Source organism: Coregonus lavaretus (genome assembly GCF_964263955.1).
Source record: "Coregonus lavaretus genome assembly, chromosome: 29".
Taxonomy (NCBI): Eukaryota; Metazoa; Chordata; class Actinopteri; order Salmoniformes; family Salmonidae; genus Coregonus; species Coregonus lavaretus.
This window is the reverse complement of record NC_140016.1, coordinates 14,751,742-14,771,829: the sequence shown is the minus strand read 5'-3', so window position 1 is coordinate 14,771,829 and position 20,088 is coordinate 14,751,742. Positions and strand designations below refer to the sequence as shown.

The 20,088-nt window shown below is 45.3% G+C and overlaps 1 protein-coding gene across 1 annotated transcript in view; it reads left to right on the top strand.

Moving 5' to 3' along the window:
• The window catches only part of LOC311105095 (protein FAM13B-like), an 85,642-nt gene that overhangs the window by 18,245 nt on the left and 47,309 nt on the right, over positions 1–20,088 (top strand). Inside the window, exons 2-6 of the mRNA XM_084147096.1 lie at positions 5,218–5,379; positions 9,401–9,581; positions 11,507–11,719; positions 11,949–12,126; positions 14,694–14,838. Of these exons, the coding sequence (XP_084003222.1) occupies positions 9,431–9,581; positions 11,507–11,719; positions 11,949–12,126; positions 14,694–14,838 (687 nt within the window). The 5' untranslated portion in view covers positions 5,218–5,379; positions 9,401–9,430. The remainder of the gene's footprint in view (positions 1–5,217; positions 5,380–9,400; positions 9,582–11,506; positions 11,720–11,948; positions 12,127–14,693; positions 14,839–20,088) is intronic.

Sequence of the window (20,088 nt, the reverse complement as noted above, 5' to 3'; positions counted from 1 at the left end):
CACCCACCCGTAGTATGCGTTCCAGCAGGTATATCTCACTGGTCATCCCCAAAGCCAACACCTCCTTTGGTCGCCATTCCTTCCAGTTCTCTGCTGCAAATGACTGGAAAGAACTGCAAAAATCTCTGAAGCTGGAGACACTTCTCTCCCTCACTGTCTTTAAGCATCAGTTGTCAGAGCAGCTTACTGCACCTGTACACAGCCCATCTGTAATTAGCCCACCCAACTACCTCATCCCCATATTGTTATTTACATTTATTTTGCTCATTTGCACCCCAGTATCTCTATTTGCACATCATCTTCTGCACATACAGTGGGGGAAAAAAGTATTTAGTCAGCCACCAATTGTGCAAGTTCTCCCACTTAAAAAGATGAGAGAGGCCTGTAATTTTCATCATAGGTACACGTCAATTATGACAGACAAATTGAGAAAAAAATTCCAGAAAATCACATTGTAGGATTTTTTATGAATTTATTTGCAAATTATGGTGGAAAATAAGTATTTGGTCACCTACAAACAAGCAAGATTTCTGGCTCTCACAGACCTTTAACTTCTTCTTTTAGAGGCTCCTCTGTCCTCCACTCGTTACCTGTATTAATGGCACCTGTTTGAACTTGTTATCAGTATAAAAGACACCTGTCCACAACCTCAAACAGTCACACTCCAAACTCCACTATGGCCAAGACCAAAGAGCTGTCAAAGGACACCAGAAACAAAATTGTAGACCTGCACCAGGCTGGGAAGACTGAATCTGCAATAGGTAAGCAGCTTGGTTTGAAGAAATCAACTGTGGGAGCAATTATTAGGAAATGGAAGACATACAAGACCACTGATAATCTCCCTCGATCTGGGGCTCCACGCAAGATCTCACCCCGTGGGGTCAAAATGATCACAAGAACGGTGAGCAAAAATCCCAGAACCACACGGGGGGACCTAGTGAATGACCTGCAGAGAGCTGGGACCAAAGTAACAAAGCCTACCATCAGTAACACACTACGCCGCCAGGGACTCAAATCCTGCAGTGCAAGACGTGTCCCCCTGCTTAAGCCAGTACATGTCCAGGCCCGTCTGAAGTTTGCTAGAGTGCATTTGGATGATCCAGAAGAGGATTGGGAGAATGTCATATGGTCAGATGAAACCAAAATATAACTTTTTGGTAAAAACTCAACTCGTCGTGTTTGGAGGACAAAGAATGCTGAGTTGCATCCAAAGAACACCATACCTACTGTGAAGCATGGGGGTGGAAACATCATGCTTTGGGGCTGTTTTTCTGCAAAGGGACCAGGACGACTGATCCGTGTAAAGGAAAGAATGAATGGGGCCATGTATCGTGAGGCATTGAAGATGAAACGTGGCTGGGTCTTTCAGCATGACAATGATCCCAAACACACCGCCCGGGCAACGAAGGAGTGGCTTCGTAAGAAGCATTTCAAGGTCCTGGAGTGGCCTAGCCAGTCTCCAGATCTCAACCCCATAGAAAATCTTTGGAGGGAGTTGAAAGTCCGTGTTGCCCAGCGACAGCCCCAAAACATCACTGCTCTAGAGGAGATCTGCATGGAGGAATGGGCCAAAATACCAGCAACAGTGTGTGAAAACCTTGTGAAGACTTACAGAAAACGTTTGACCTGTGTCATTGCCAACAAAGGGTATATAACAAAGTATTGAGAAACTTTTGTTATTGACCAAATACTTATTTTCCACCATAATTTGCAAATAAATTCATTTAAAAATCCTACAATGTGATTTTCTGGATTTCTTTTTCTCATTTTGTCTGTCATAGTTGACGTGTACCTATGATGAAAATTACAGGCCTCTCTCATCTTTTTAAGTGGGAGAACTTGCACAATTGGTGGCTGACTAAATACTTTTTTCCCCCACTGTATATCACTCCAGTGTTAATACTAAATTATAATTGTAATTATTTTGCACTATGGCCTATTTATTGCCTTACCTCCATAATTTACTACATTTGCACACATTGTATATAGATTTTCTGTAAGTCGCTCTGTATAAGAGCGTCTGCTAAATGACTAAAATGTACATGTAAATGTGACCAAAACACTGATATAAATGGATGCACTTGCAATTTCGTCAAATTTGTCTCGAGGCTTAAAAATACTTTAATCGGTCTCCTCCCTTTCACCTACACTGATTGAAGTGGATTTAACAAGTGACATCAGTAAGGGATCATAGCTTTCACCTGGATCCACCTGGTCAGTCTGTCATGGAAAGAGCAGGTGTTCCTAATGTTTTGTACACTCAGTGTATACTGCCCAAATGTTTATAAGAAAAGTGGATATAAAATGAAAGATTACTCTCCTGAAGTTTTAAGACTTTATTTAAAACATGTTTTAATAACACATCAAAATATTTGATACAATATGTGAAAGGTCCAGACTGGGCTTAATGGGTACAGAGTGTACCTTTAAACCCATGGGTGTTCCAAATAAGCCCACCTCTTAAATAATCCATTTTAATTCATTTCCAAATGTTCAAAACGTACAAACTTACATTTCTTAGGTAAAATGTGATTATATTAATCTCCCCTAATGTTATTCAAATAAACGGATCATTACTATTCATCATGAAAGTTGAACTTATGTCCAGTCGTATCCACAGAGATCAATGTGGACTTAGGCTTTAGTTCCTGTTGACCAGTACACACCTGATTCAACAAATCAACTAATCATATACTTCAATCAAGACATGATTAGTTGAATCAGGTGTCATATTGCTTGGTTAGAACATAAATCTGGGCCCGCTGTGGATAAGAAGGCATTCAACAAAGACAATTACACACAGCTTTCAAATAATTATCTGAAAGTTGATTCACATTTGCTGTACTGCTGTTCTTGTTAATTAGTTCAAATTGTCTTCCTAACGTGGATGAATGGAAGACAACCATATGACTATGCCCCCACCCATAAGTACATGAGTAGTTGCCCAATGGTCATCTTGTCCCTCATTTGTTTGCATTTCTAACCACCACTTGTAGGTCTTCTATCCCTCAACCCTGATCTTATTCTTCTAGCTCTGCATCAATGACTACTGTCCTCTCCAAACGTCTTGGAGAGAGAGTTTTCTAACTGGTTCTAATCTTGGTAAAGGCACCATGGCTAGATGCACAATGTGCATATCTGTAGTTTTTGTGTGTTTTAATCAACATAAATCTGAACCAAAAACATATTTATGCTCATGTTCATTGAATATTAGGGAAATCAATACACTATCCCCATGGGTTTCAATGCAAATAGGAGCATACTGGGCTTAATTGGAACAACAGTGATTTGTGGTGAAAAGAGAGAATAGCAAAGTCTACTCATAAAATATTTGGAAACTATTGGTTTGCGGAATAAATATACACTATAGACTACAATATTATGCAAAGTTAGTATTGATCATATTGAACAATAATGCTTTATTGTCATTTACATTCTGAATAGAGCAGTGCTCTCCAACCCTGTTCCTGGAGATCTACCGTCCTGTAGGTTCTCACTCTAACCCTGTTCCTGGAGATCTACCATCCTGTAGGTTCTCACTCTAACCCTGTTCCTGGAGATCTACCATCCTGTAGGTTCTCTCCAACCCTGTTCCTGGAGAGCTACCGTCCTGTAGGTTCTCACTCTAACCCTGTTCCTGGAGATCTACCGTCCTGTAGGTTCTCACTCTAACCCTGTTCCTGGAGATCTACCGTCCTGTAGGTTCTCACTCTAACCCTGTTCCTGGAGATCTACCATCCTGTAGGTTCTCACTCTAACCCTGTTCCTGGAGATCTACCATCCTGTAGGTTCTCACTCTAACCCTGTTCCTGGAGATCTACCATCCTGTAGGTTCTCACTCTAACCCTGTTCCTGGAGAGCTACCGTCCTGTAGGTTCTCTCTCTAACCCTGTTCCTGGAGATCTACTGTCCTGTAGGTTCTCTCCAAACCTGTTCCTGGAGATCTACTGTCCTGTAGGTTCTCTCCAACCCTGTTCCTGGAGAGCTACCGTCCTGTAGGTTCTCTCTCTAACCCTGTTCCTGGAGATCTACTGTCCTGTAGGTTCTCTCCAACCCTGTTCCTGGAGATCTACTGTCCTGTAGGTTCTCTCCAACCCTGTTCCTGGAGAGCTACCGTCCTGTAGGTTCTCACTCTAACCCTGTTCCTGGAGATCTACTGTCCTGTAGGTTCTCTCCAACCCTGTTCCTGGAGATCTACTGTCCTGTAGGTTCTCTCCAACCCTGTTCCTGGAGAGCTACCGTCCTGTAGGTTTTCACTCTAACCCTAATTTAACACACCTGGTTCTAATAATTAGCTGGTTGATAAACTGAACCAGGTTAGTTACAACTGAGGTTGGAGCGAAAACTTACAGGAGGGTTGCTCTCCAGGAACAGGGTTGGAGACCCCTGGTATAGAGGGAATGCTTTTTGTGCTACTGTACCCTTTAAGCCCACCTGAGATAAATGTCAAATTGACCAAAATGGCATTTATGTATAACAATGTAAGGTTCATTTAACAGTAAAATAAGACAATGTGTTTAAAAATGTAAGCTGTGAATGCCTGAAATATATTATCTTGTAGTTCACCAAGTTATGTTGCTACTGTGAGACTATGACATGCAGGCACGACTGATAGCATGAAGACCCCATGTTTTAAATTGGCAAGAAATAATGAATGATCATAAAATATGCTATCATGTGCATATATCAACACATTCATCTCTTCATTTTAGATAAAATATGATCACTTATCTTAGAAAGTAAAAAATGTGTCTATCTGAGGGTAGCCTTTGAAATGTGGAACTTACACATAATTGTCAACAACTTAATAAAACATCTGATTGGCTTAGAATAAAAAGGCTATGGATATAACAACCAGATGAATTAGTTGAAACAAACAGCAGAAAATGTTTTTTTTATTTGAATCCAAATATGAAAGTGGGCTTAATAGGTACGCTTACCCTAAAGCTCCTAAACTGCTGCGTAAATTCTCCTAACCTGATACGAAAATTCAATTTTAACATAAGTTGTATCCCATCTAGACAACCCTAGAATGGTCCCACCTGATCATGCCTCCTCCTGCCTGCCTTCCGTCTTTGAGGACATGTATTTCCATTGTTCTAGCGATCACTCGACTATCTTGTCAGTATCATAGAAAGTATTGGACCTAACTAAGAAAGCGGCTTCTTTCAAACACTTTTATTTTTATTTTCTCTCTTTCTCCATTCTCCCCTGCAGCTTAGCTACTGAAGTCCTGATCAGGATTCGCGGTCTGTCAATGAGGAACTACAGGCTCATCTTTTGCCATAACCTGAAGCAGCCATAGATGACCATTCGATTCACTGCTAGTGAGTGGTGCTGAAGATAAGGTGAACTACTGGGTGTTTTAAGTGCTGAACGGTGAGTACTGCAACAACCACAACAACAACCCATAGCATCTGGCCATTTAGAACAAATGGAGAGCCACAACACACTGCAGTGGTTGAATACAGGCTGCAGTCAGTCATTGATGTGTGAATGGGTCAGATCTGGATTTGTTTTAACAGACTAATATGCCCTAGGCTGACCTGTATTATAAACTGGGTGGTTCGAGCCCTGAATGCTGATTGGCTGACAGACGTGGTATATCAGACCGTATACCACGGGTATAACAAAACATTAATTTTTACTGCTCTAATTATGTTGATAACCAGTTTATAATAGCAATTAGGCACCTCTGGGGTTTGTGGTATATTTCCAATATACTACGGCTATGGGCTGTATCCAGGCACTCCGCGTTGCGTCGTGCTTAAGAACAGCCCTTAGCCGTGGTATATTGGCCATATACCACACCCCCTCGGGTCTTATTGCTTAAGTAGAGCCCATCTTTAGGGAGGTCACTGGCCTGGGTAGTGTGTGTGTGTGTATTTAACAGGGCATAGAACACTGAAACCTGTCACTGAAATGTAGCCTAGCTAGCGCTCCAAGCCCAGGCACCTGCTCCCATTAGCATTGTAACTATCTATGCCTGTTCTGATGGCTGTCAGGCAGACACTTGCACATGACACTACTTACATAACCCACTCACTCCGAGCTAGCTGGAACCTGATAACAACCACTGGCTCAGAGCTAGCTGGGTCTGGTAACAACTACACTGGCTCAGAGCTAGCTGGGTCTGATGATAACTACACTAGCTCAGAGCTAGCTGGGTCTGGTAACAACTACACTGGCTCAGAGCTAGCTGGGTCTGGTAACAACTACACTGGCTCAGAGCTAGCTGGGTCTGGTAACAACTACACTGGCTCAGAGCTAGCTGGGTCTGATGATAACCACACTAGCTCAGAGCTAGCTGGGTCTGGTAACAACTACACTGGCTTAGAGCTAGCTGGGTCTAATGATGACAACCACTGGCTCAGAGCTAGCTGGGTCTGGTAACAACTACACTAGCTCAGAGCTAGCTGGGTCTGATAACTACACTAGCTCAGAGCTAGCTGGGTCTGATAACAACCACTGGCTCAGAGCTAGCTGGGTCTGATAACAACCACTGGCTCAGAGCTAGCTGGGTCTGATAACAACCACTGGCTCAGAGTTAGCTGGGTCTGATAACAACCACTGGCTCAGAGCTAGCTGGGTCTGATAACAACCACTGGCTCAGAGCTAGCTGGGTCTGATAACAACCACTGGCTCAGAGCTAGCTGGGTCTGATAACAACCACTGGCGCTCAGAGCTAGCTGGGTCTGATAACAACCACTGGCTCAGAGCTAGCTGGGTCTGATAACAACCACTGGCTCAGAGCTAGCTGGGTCTGATAACAACCACTGGCTCAGAGCTAGCTGGGTCTGATAACAACCACTGGCGCTCAGAGCTAGCTGGGTCTGATAACAACCACTGGCTCAGAGCTAGCTGGGTCTGATAACAACCACTGGCTCAGAGCTAGCTGGGTCTGATAACAACCACTGGCTCAGAGCTAGCTGGGTCTGATAACTACACTGGCTCAGAGCTAGCTGGGTCTGATAACAACCACTGGCTCAGAGCTAGCTTGGTCTGATGACAACCACTGGCTCAGAGCTAGCTTGGTCTGATAACAACCACTGGCTCAGAGCTAGCTTGGTCTGATAACAACCACTGGCTCAGAGCTAGCTTGGTCTGATAACAACCACTGGCTCAGAGCTAGCTTGGTCTGATAACAACCACTGGCTCAGAGCTAGCTTGGTCTGATAACAACCACTGGCTCAGAGCTAGCTTGGTCTGATAACAACCACTGGCTCAGAGCTAGCTTGGTCTGATAACAACCACTGGCTCAGAGCTAGCTTGGTCTGATAACAACCACTGGCTCAGAGCTAGCTTGGTCTGATAACAACCACTGGCTCAGAGCTAGCTTGGTCTGATAACAACCACTGGCTCAGAGCTAGCTTGGTCTGATAACAACCACTGGCTCAGAGCTAGCTTGGTCTGATAACAACCACTGGCTCAGAGCTAGTTGGGTCTGATAACAACCACTGGCTCAGAGCTAGTTGGGTCTGATAACAACCACTGGCTCAGAGCTAGTTGGGTCTGATAACAACCACTGGCTCAGAGCTAGTTGGGTCTGATAACAACCACTGGCTCAGAGCTAGTTGGGTCTGATAACAACCACTGGCTCAGAGCTAGTTGGGTCTGATAACAACCACTGGCTCAGAGCTAGCTTGGTCTGATAACAACCACTGGCTCAGAGCTAGTTGGGTCTGATAACAACCACTGGCTCAGAGCTAGTTGGGTCTGATAACAACCACTGGCTCAGAGCTAGCTGGGTCTGATAACAACCACTGGCTCAGAGCTAGTTGGGTCTGATAACAACCACTGGCTCAGAGCTAGCTTGGTCTGATAACAACCACTGGCTCAGAGCTAGTTGGGTCTGATAACAACCACTGGCTCAGAGCTAGTTGGGTCTGATAACAACCACTGGCTCAGAGCTAGCTGGGTCTGATAACAACTACACTGGCTGCCCTGTGTGTCTTATTGCTTAAGTAGAGCCCATCTTTAGGGAGGTCACTGGCCTGGGTAGTGTGTGTGTGTGTGTGTTTAACAGGGCATAGAACACTGAAACCTGTCACTGAAATGTAGCCTAGCTAGCGCTCCAAGCCCAGGCACCTGCTCCCATTAGCATTGTAACTATCTATGCCTGTTCTGATGGCTGTCAGGCAGACACTTGCACATGACACTACTTACATAACCCACTCACTCCAAGCTAGCTGGAACCTGATAACAACCACTGGCTCAGAGCTAGCTGGGTCTGGTAACAACTACACTGGCTCAGAGCTAGCTGGGTCTGATGATAACTACACTAGCTCAGAGCTAGCTGGGTCTGGTAACAACTACACTGGCTCAGAGCTAGCTGGGTCTGATGATAACTACACTAGCTCAGAGCTAGCTGGGTCTGGTAACAACTACACTGGCTCAGAGCTAGCTGGGTCTGGTAACAACTACACTGGCTTAGAGCTAGCTGGGTCTAATGATGACAACCACTGGCTCAGAGCTAGCTGGGTCTGGTAACAACTACACTAGCTCAGAGCTAGCTGGGTCTGATAACTACACTAGCTCAGAGCTAGCTGGGTCTGATAACAACCACTGGCTCAGAGCTAGCTGGGTCTGATAACTACACTGGCTCAGAGCTAGCTGGGTCTAATGATAACTACACTGGCTCAGAGCTAGCTGGGTCTGATAACAACCACACTGGCTCAGAGCTAGCTGGGTCTGATAACAACCACTGGCTCAGAGCTAGCTTGGTCTGATAACAACCACTGGCTCAGAGCTAGCTGGGTCTGATAACAACCACTGGCTCAGAGCTAGCTGGGTCTGATAACAACCACTGGCTCAGAGCTAGCTGGGTCTGATAACAACCACTGGCTCAGAGCTAGCTGGGTCTGATAACAACCACTGGCTCAGAGCTAGCTGGGTCTGATAACAACCACTGGCTCAGAGCTAGCTGGGTCTGATAACAACCACTGGCTCAGAGCTAGCTGGGTCTGATAACAACCACTGGCTCAGAGCTAGCTTGGTCTGATAACAACCACTGGCTCAGAGCTAGCTTGGTCTGATAACAACCACTGGCTCAGAGCTAGCTTGGTCTGATAACAACCACTGGCTCAGAGCTAGCTGGGTCTGATAACAACCACTGGCTCAGAGCTAGTTTGGTCTGATAACCACTGGCTCAGAGCTAGCCGGGTCTGATAACTACACTGGCTCAGAGCTAGCTGGGTCTGATAACAACCACTGGCTCAGAGCTAGCTTGGTCTGATAACAACTACACTGGCTGCCCTGTGTGTCTTTAAAATGGTGGGACCTGCCCCTTCGGCTGCCCTGTGTGTGTTTGGATATGTATGTCGGATGGAGAACACAGCCCATGACAGTCTCTCCCTCTCTGTGTCTCTTCGGTGTGTGTTTGGCGGTGGCGGGCATCCAGACCTTCGGAAGCAGCTCGGCTGTGGAAGCGATGAGGAAGAGCCTCTCTCCTTCCCCCAGCAACTCCCTGACACCAGCCAGGGTTTTTGGGGTTCCCCTAGATGAGGTGCAGCAGAGAGGCCAGCCAGGCCAGGAGGTCCCCCTACTGGTCAGGCACATCGTAGAGTACATCGAGGAGCACGGTGAGTGGGACATTCACAAACTGTATTTCTAGCTACTCAGGCATCAAACGGGAGCCAGTACTTCGTCAAATACCTTATGTCCTGTTTGTGTCTATCGCCCGAGTGCTACACAGGAGAGCTGCACAGATGGGACCTCCAAAATACATGCTCTCTCTCTGGCAAATGAATCACCTCATTGAGCATCACATTTACCTTAGGGTATATTTTTATGTGCACAGTAAATCCCATTATTCTGCCACTGTCTTGTTTTATATCGTCGTGGATTGTTTTGACAACTCCCTCCGGTACTTTAGATGAACATGTACCTGTCATCATTTCAGCCTCTGTATCAATCCCCACTGGCGACGCTTCTACTTGATTGACATTAAAACACAGATGATAGATGGTGTACGTTATTATTTAGGAAGAATCTTCTCATGTTCCATATAGCCTAGCCGAACTAGTGGCTGTGGTTTAAGAAGAGCAGAAAAGAAACAGTTACAGTCATGACTGTCCTCCTAGCAACACGATAAACCAAAAATGTAGTTTGGAGAGATCCTCTCTGTGATAAGCTGAACTCTACATGCACTGCGATCAAAGATGTGCTTCCTCCGTTGCATAGCTTTTTTTGCCAACCTCAACTCCTTTAAACTATGAAAGTATGGGCGTAGGGCAAAAAATGAGCTAGTCAATCCAATGTAGGCATAATGCTGCAACTCTACAGGCGTAAACATCCATTCAGTTCCTATTACCATGACAGGGATTTTCACTTCCTCCTATGCATTTCATCTTGGTTTATCTCCAGGTAGCTCACCAGTCAACTCAATTCCATTTGCCATCAGGCAGACCTGGTGGTTATGTAATACACTACACCCCTCCCACACACACACCTTTCATTCCCCTGCCTGTTGCCATATTAATGATAATTGTGCAGTCCAGAAGTTAATTTGAATCTGTCTGGACTGCACAATGGGATGCCATCACTGTGACTTAATAAGACCTCTGTGCGCAGCAGGAGGCCAGGCCAGCGAGATGCTGCTGGAGCCCCTTTGGGGTTAGTTAGGCTGGGTATGGAGGGGAGGTGGGCAGGGGGCCTGCTGCTGGAGCCCCAGTGGGGTTAGTTAGGCTGGGTATGGAGGGGAGCTGGGCAGGGGGCCTGCTGCTGGAGCCCCAGTGGGGTTAGTTAGGCTGGGTATGGAGGGGAGCTGGGCAGGGGGCCTGCTGCTGGAGCCCCAGTGGGGTTAGTTAGGCTGGGTATGGAGGGGAGGTGGGCAGGGGGCCTGCTGCTGGAGCCCCAGTGGGGTTAGTTAGGCTGGGTATGGAGGGGAGGTGGGCAGGGGGCCTGGTCTGGGCCAGGGCACATACTAGAGCGCTCTCCCTTACAGTTACCGCCCACTGTTTTCCTTAACCAGGCACAAACCAGAGTTGTGGAATGACATGACAGTGTAATGATTGTGTTCTCTGCTTCCTGGTTGGGGACTTCCTTGTGTACAGTACACACCCCCTGCTTCAATAGTGGGAATTGATTCAACAGACAGGCAGGATGTCATCTTGCTGCTGTATCTGGAAAGAGAGGAAGCCACTAGCACAACCAACCAACAATCACTGAAAAGGATTGTGGGTAAAATAAAAATCCTTCCTCCCCAAAATTAATACGCTCTGTGATTGAGCTGTTAGTACATCTGTAGTACCACTACAAATATAGGAAATGGTGCAATTTCACCCATTTGAGAAATGACAAGTTGAGAAGTTTATTTGTGTAATTAAATCACTGTGGGATCTGTTTGAGAAAGTCAAGCGGCCATTCTACTCATTCAAAGTGAATGAATGCTGTATTCACAGTCCTCATTGATATGGTCCGTAGAGAGGATTAATTCATCAAGAACTGTTAAGCGGACTGAGCCAGTGATTGACTGCTATCCTCTGTGCCTCCGTGTTGCTCTCAGGGCGTCTGGATCTGGAGGGGCTGTTCCTGGTCAACGGTAACGCGGAGCGGGTGGAGTGGCTACGGCAGCGCTATGACTCTGGGGAGGAGGTGGACCTGGAGAAAGAGGCTGACCTAGCCTCGGCCGTCAGCCTGCTCCGTCTTTTCCTGCAGGAGCTCCCAGAGCCCATCATCCCTGCAAGCATGCAGGCCCACATCCTGCAGCTCTACCAAGGTACGTTAATCTTAGTCATCCTCCATCTTCATCATTCACCTCTCCACTGTCCCCTACCTCTTCATCGTCCTGTTTATGTTCTGTCGATCTGACCTGTACTCCCTATACAGGTGCTGCACATTATTCCTTCTCTCTTCATCCTCCCCTTCTCTGCCTTTCCACCTGCCCTCTCACCTTACTTTCTTCCCTTGGCAGCATCACCTATAAACCCCTGTTGTGTGTTGTCCAGACTACAGCAGTGAGGAGGAGGTCGCCCGCAACATGAAGTACTTCCTCCAGCAGCTGCCTCAGGTCAACTACAGCCTGCTACGCTTCCTGTGCCGCTTCCTGTCCAGCGTGGCCTCACTCCAGGAGGAGAGCTGGAGCGTTGGAGCCCTTGCCGCCGTCTTCGGACCCGACATCTTCCAGTACGACCAACAATAGTGACAGCACATCAACTGTCCATCCTAAATACCGATCTCCTGATCTATCTCCATACCTAAGGCCTATAGTACTTGTTAATACCTGCATATTGATGGCTCATTCACTTTGCTGCCACTCACAGGGTTTTTTGCTCAAGTGGTGATAGAGCACAAATTATATTGAATTAGAAACTGGGTGGTTTGAGCCCTGAATGCTGATTGGCTGAAAGCTGTGGTATATGAGACCGTATACCACGGGTATGACAAAACATTTATTTTTACTGCTCTAATTAAGTTTATAACCAGTTTATAATAGCAATAAGGCACCTCGGGGTTTGTGGTATATGTCCAATATACCATGGCTAAGGGCTGTATCCAGGCACTCCGCATTGCGTCGAGCGTAAGAACAGCCCTTAGACCGTGGTATATTGGCCATATACCACACCCCCTTGGGCCTTATTGCTTAATTATATAACGTTAATGTATATTCTCAAATAAATAACACACCCAGATAATCTTCTAGACTGGAGGTCATCTGTAGCCAATGCTCTGAAAACAGCCGTGTTCTGTTGACTTCAGGGAGAGAACAGCTGTTCTGTCAATGCCAGAATCTAATTATAATACCACTAGCAACATACATATGTTTGAAATGTATATTTAATTGTTGTGTACTTACTAACGTGATGTTATTTCTTAGTCATCTGATGTGATGACTATCTGAAGTCAAACTTAATGATGCAATAAGTTACTACAGTGGGGAAAAAAAGTATTTAGTCAGCCACCAATTGTGCAAGTTCTCTCACTTAAAAAGATGAGAGAGGCCTGTAATTTTCATCATAGGTACACGTCAACTATGACAGACAAATTGAGAAAATAAAATCCAGAAAATCACATTGTAGGATTTTTTATGAATTTATTTGCAAATTATGGTGGAAAATAAGTATTTGGTCACCTACAAACAAGCAAGATTTTTGGCTCTCACAGACCTGTAACTTCTTCTTTAAGAGGCTCCTCTGTCCTCCACTCGTTACCTGTATTAATGGCACCTGTTTGAACTTGTTATCAGTATAAAAGACACCTGTCCACAACCTCAAACAGTCACACTCCAAACTCCACTATGGCCAAGACCAAAGAGCTGTCAAAGGACACCAGAAACAAAATTGTAGACCTGCACCAGGCTGGGAAGACTGAATCTGCAATAGGTAAGCAGCTTGGTTTGAAGAAATCAACTGTGGGAGCAATTATTAAGAAATGGAAGACATACAAGACCACTGATAATCTCCCTCGATCTGGGGCTCCACGCAAGATCTCACCCCGTGGGGTCAAAATGATCACAAGAACGGTGAGCAAAAATCCCAGAACCACACGGGGGGACCTAGTGAATGACCTGCAGAGAGCTGGGACCAAAGTAACAAAGCCTACCATCAGTAACACACTACGCCGCCAGGGACTCAAATCCTGCAGTGCAAGACGTGTCCCCCTGCTTAAGCCAGTACATGTCCAGGCCCGTCTGAAGTTTGCTAGAGTGCATTTGGATGATCCAGAAGAGGATTGGGAGAATGTCATATGGTCAGATGAAACCAAAATATAACTTTTTGGTAAAAACTCAACTCGTCGTGTTTGGAGGACAAAGAATGCTGAGTTGCATCCAAAGAACACCATACCTACTGTGAAGCATGGGGGTGGAAACATCATGCTTTGGGGCTGTTTTTCTGCAAAGGGACCAGGACGACTGATCCGTGTAAAGGAAAGAATGAATGGAGCCATGTATCGTGAGATTTTGAGTGAAAACCTCCTTCCATCAGCAAGGGCATTGAAGATGAAACGTGGCTGGGTCTTTCAGCATGACAATGATCCCAAACACACCGCCCGGGCAACGAAGGAGTGGCTTCGTAAGAAGCATTTCAAGGTCCTGGAGTGGCCTAGCCAGTCTCCAGATCTCAACCCCATAGAAAATCTTTGGAGGGAGTTGAAAGTCCGTGTTGCCCAGCAACAGCCCCAAAACATCACTGCTCTAGCGGAGATCTGCATGGAGGAATGGGCCAAAATACCAGCAACAGTGTGTGAAAACCTTGTGAAGACTTACAGAAAACGTTTGACCTGTGTCATTGCCAACAAAGGGTATATAACAAAGTATTGAGAAACTTTTGTAATTGACCAAATATTTATTTTCCACCATAATTTGCAAATAAATTCATAAAAAATCCTACAATGTGATTTTTGGATTTTTTTCCCTCATTTTGTCTGTCATAGTTGACGTGTACCTATGATGAAAATTACAGGCCTCTCTCATCTTTTTAAGTGGGAGAACTTGCACAATTGGTGGCTGACTAAATACTTTTTTTCCCCACTGTATATTATTGTAAGGTGTGATGGTTGGGATAACAGCTGATCTGAGGTCATTTCCTCTCTGTTTCTGTACTGTAGTTTAGACATGGACGTGGAAGGCCTTTCAGGTATGAAGGTTGATAACAGCTGATCTGAGGTCATTTCTTGTCTGTATACTGTAGTTTAGACACCGATGTGTGTTTATGATAACTGCTGATCTGAGGTCATATTTTCTGTAACTCTAGTTTAGACACGGACGTGGAGGACCTGAAGGAGCAGGAGTCAGTGAGCCGCATCCTGGCGGAGCTGCTGGAGAATCTGGAGGAGTTCTTTGACTCGGAGGACGATGACGTTTCCACTACCAACGACTACAGCTCCATCAACCAACAGGTAAGGCCCTTCTCTCCGTTATCCCCTAGAGATGTCTTCTATTCTGGGCCTAATATACAACCTCACTCACCCTACTGCATTTGTTAAAGGCTTGGAGGTAGGGAGCCCGTATGTCGAGGCATAATGGTATTTTGGTTGTTATTACCTCAAATGTAATAATTAACTGCCCTGCATGTGTTGAGCTGAAAATATGTTCTGTTGTATTTCAGTAATGAGGAAGTAGAGGGTTTTAACGTTATTCCAACCACTCTGAGTCTGGCACTGCCATGGAAAAGGAGAGATTATGAAACAGATTCTGGAATTACTGCAGTGTTGCTTATCAAGGCAGTCTAAATGTTGAGGATAGTATTTTGGCCCCAAGCCAAAGACAACTGTTGAGAGAATAGAGAAGGTAAAGAGGTGTTGAGGAGTTGCCTTTGTCTGTCTGCATGCCTTTATAATAGGCTTCACCTCCCTGTGCAGACACCCAGAGGTGTGGCAGAATCACCTCCCTGTGCAGACACCCAGAGGTGTGGCAGAATCACCTCCCTGTGCAGACACCCAGAAGTGTGGCAGTATCACCTCCATGTGCAGACACCCAGAGGTGTGGCAGTATCAACTGTTTTCAGTCACAGCCCTGAGCTTGAGAAATGGCTTCTGAGTTGCCTGCCTGTCTGTCTTTGTGTAATAGGGATGGTTGCTCGAAGTGGCCAGCATTTAGTGGCAAAATGGGTGTTCAGGAGTTCCTCTCAGCCATGTCTCCCTAGAATCCACAGAACACACACACACAGCAGTCTTCAGATCAGCGTTGGGTAGATGTGCCGCTGAACTCTCAAATCTGGACCTAATCCTCGGCGACAGCAGCATATTTGCATTCCAGAGGCAGGCACTCTCTTACACAGGAAGCGGACAATGATAAGCCACAAAGTCCATCCATGTGACTCCTTTCTCCCCCTGTATTGTGACTCTAGCCCAGGGATAGGCTGTTTAGAAATGGCCCTCTGTTCTCTATGAAGGAAAATGTGTAACCGCTGTGCTTACATAACCATGGTGATGTAACGGTGGAACTGACACCTGCGGCCGTCTCCGGGGCCGTCTCAGTTTCCTAATGGACCTTAAGGAGTATTAAGACAGCTTGTTAGCCTGGCCTGGATAGAATCTAACAGGCTAACTCACACAGCACAGGCAACCAGTAGTGCTTATTCCATCCTGTCTGGCCAGAGACCATGTGTCGGAGTGGGAAGTGCTGCCTTTAGTTTCACTGCATTTCAGCCTTGGGGTTGGGTTGGGCTAGTCATAGCCCGGGTTGGGTTGGGTTGGGCTAGTCATAGCCCGGGTTGGGTTGGGTTGGGCTAGTCATAGCCCGGGTTGGGTTGGGTTGGGCTAGTCATAGCCCGGGTTGGGTTGGGTTGGGCTAGTCATAGCCCGGGTTGGGTTGGGTTGGGCTAGTCATAGCTGCGTTGTTATTAGGGAAGGTCATCCTGCTGCACAGTCCCATCTAAATAAGGCTGTATGCTGCCACAGCTCTGCAGGATAAATAAGGCTGTATGCTGCCACAGCTCTGCAGGATGAATAAGGCTGTATGCTGCCACAGCTCTGCAGGATGAATAAGGCTGTATGCTGCCACAGCTCTGCAGGATGAATAAGGCTATATGTTGCCACAGCTCTGCAGGATGAATAAGGCTGTATGCTGCCACAGCTCTGCAGGATGAATAAGGCTGTATGCTGCTACAGCTCTGCAGGATGAATAAGGCTGTATGCTGCTACAGTTCTGCAGGATTGAGGAGGTTCAAATCAAACTTTATTTATAGAGCGCATTTCTAACAGGAAAAGCATTTCAAAGTGCTTATGTAACAGTGTTGCTTCCGTCCCTCTCCTCACCCCTACCTGGGCTTGAACCAGGGACCTTCTGCACACATCGACAACAGTCACCCTCAAAGCACCGTTACCCGTCGCTCCACAAAAGCCGCGGCCCTTGCAGAGCAAGGGAAACAACTACTTCAAGGTCTGAGCAAGTGACGTCACCGATTGAAATGCTACTAGCGCGCACCGCTAACTAACTAGCCATTTCACACCGGTTACACTTTACATAATAGAACAATACAAGGTGAGAAAAACAAACAAATGTTTTCTAGAAGAGACATTAAAATAAGTGGATATGAGACTAATGCATAAAATAAATAATATACTTGAATAGCTAGTATGAGTAAAAGCTGGGCTCAGTGTTATGCTTCTGTGGAGTGGGAGAGGAACTGATGTAGGCAGCTAATTGGAGAAGGAAGCATCAACCCAGTTGGAGGCATTATTTACAGGAAAGACATGGCACCTGTGGGGACGGCTCGCGTATTGTATACATGCAGCCAGAAAGTCATAGCCTGCAGCTGCTTTATTCCCAACTCTAGTAAGCTATTTGGAACAGCACAACCATTCATGCAAGAATAAAACCAAAGGCCTGGGAATTTGAGGGAATTTTCTGCTGTCATTTATTTGATTTTCCATTTTATTTCCGTTGCTAAGGCTTCACCTCCAGTCATACCCTTGCCTAGTCTGACACCATGCCTAGTCTGACACCTTGCCTTGTCTGACACCTTTGCCTTTTCTGACACCTTTTTACATGGCACCCTTTTTTAAGTGCTAAATGGCGAAGGAGAGGCATGTTTTAGTTAAGACTTCTGATGCTAATCTCATGCTCGGGGCCTGTATCCACAAAGCATCTCAGAGTAGGATTGCTGATCTAGGATCAATTTTGCTTTTAGATTATAATGAATAAGATTATATGGACAGATCCTAGATCAGCACTACTCTGAGATGCTTTGTGGATAGGGCCCTCCACCTCAACACTTCTCCTCCTCAACACTTCCATATGGGCTCTCTCCAGGGCATAACATTTTATTTTGGGTCCATCAGCCACTGTGGCAGGTAGATTTAATAATCTACCAGCCACTCCGATTTTTTAACCAGCCAAAATATTGATTTTCCGCTAAAATTACACCAACAAAACACAACAAAAAACGGATGAGCATGCTTTGTAATGTTTCTAAAACAATGTGTTATTTTGTTTAATTTAATGATTTATGACCTTTTGTGTCATGCACAAAGTAGATGTCCTAACCGCCTTGCCAAAACAATTGACAAGAGGGCCAATTGTGCGCCGCCCTATGGGACTCCTGGTCACGGCCGGACCCCAGGCTGTAGTGACGCCGCAACACTGCGATGCAGTGCCTTAGACTGCTGCGCCACCATTCTAAACAGTGCACCAGGGAAAACACCATTCTAAACAGCGGTTCCATATGCGACAGAGATGAAAATCTCTGTTAGAAACTTAGAAAGAGGGGGAATCTAAAGATGCAACAACTAGGATGGGTTGCTAATATGACTGACTGTGCCTTTGGCTTCTGGACAACAGAAAAGGTTGATATGAAAACCAATAGAACAAGAGAGAAATGGCATAGCGGTGGGGCCAATAGGGAAGTAAATGGAAATACATTTGCTGAAGTTATATAATTACTCCTGTCTATGCAGAAATAAAGCCATTCCAAATACTTCACCACAAAGCATGACTTAGCCACAGAGGAATTGAGGATCATTAGCTTATTTAAAAAAATTGCTGTGGATTGTTTCAAATCAAAAGCTCATAGGCCTATGCCTATTTGGGAAGCCCGCAATTTGGGCAGCGTGTGGCAATAGGCCTAGCTGATTTATTGAGTTGCGGCTGTCTGTGAAAAGCATCTAAAATATGTCTGAAGACAGTGTGTCTTGAGTATAATTTAAAATGTTGAGACAAGAAGAAGGGAAGGGGGATGAAGATCTCTCCAGAATAGCTCAGCTGTCTCCCACCAATTTTTGCGCGTTCATTGTGTGAATTGTTTGCATTTTTTTATTTAAAGAAATATATATAAATTCCCCATTACATGTCACCAATAGTAAATGTACTGTTAATCCCCGTCATTTGGTTACATTAATTTCGGTTAATGCATGTACAATGAGGGGAAAAAGTATTTGATCCCCTGCTGATTTTGTATGTTTGCCCACTGACAAAGACATGATCAGTCTATAATTTTCCTCTGAATCATTCAGATGTTCATTGGCAAACTTCAGATGGGCCTGGATATATGTGCTTTCTTGAGCAGGGGGACCTTGCGGGCGCTGCAGGATTTCAGTCCTTCACGGCGTAGTGTGTTACCAATTGTTTTCTTGGTGACTATGGTCCCAGCTGCCTTGAGATCATTGACAAGATCCTCCCGTGTAGTTCTGGGCTGATTCCTCACCGTTCTCATGATCATTGCAACTCCACGAGGTGAGATCTTGCAAGGAGCCCCAGGCCGAGGGAGATTGACAGTTATTTTGTGTTTCTTCCATTTGCGAATAATCGCACCAACTGTTGTCACCTTCTCACCAAGCTGCTTGGCGATGGTCTTGTAGCCCATTCCAGCCTTGTGTAGGTCTACAATCTTGACCCTGACATCCTTGAAGAGCTCTTTGGTCTTGGCCATGGTGGAGAGTTTGGAATCTGATTGATTGATTGCTTCTGTGGACAGGTGTCTTTTATACAGGTAACAAGCTGAGATTAGGAGCACTCCCTTTAAGTGTGCTCCTAATCTCAGCTCGTTACCTGTATAAAAGACACCTGGGAGCCAGAAATCTTTCGGCGCACAATTGGCCCTCTTGTCAATTGTTTTGGCAAGGCGGTTAGGACATCTACTTTGTGCATGACACAAAAGGTCATAAATCATTAAATTAAACAAAATAACACATTGTTTTAGAAACATTACAAAGCATGCTCATCCGTTTTTTGTTGTGTTTTGTTGGTGTAATAATAGCGTTTAACATGATTTTTAAATGACTACCCCATCTCTGTACCCCACACATACAATTATCTGTAAGATCCCTTAGTCGAGCAGTGAATTTCAAACATAGATTCAAACACAAAAACCAGGGAGGTTTTCCAATGCCTCGCAAAGAAGAGCACCTATTGGTAGATGGGTAAAAATAAAACAGCAGATATTGAATATCCCTTTGAGCATGGTGAAGTTATTAATTACACTTTGGATGGTGTATCAATACACCCAGTCATTACAAAGATACAGGTGCCCTTCCTAACTCGGTTGCCGAAGAGGAAGGAAACCACTCAGAGATTTCACCATGAGGCCAATGGTGACTTTAAAACAGTTAGTTTAATGGCTGTGATAGCAGAAAACTGAGGATGGATCAACAACATTGTAGTTACTCCACAATACTAACCTAAATGTACAGAATATATATTTTTTAAAC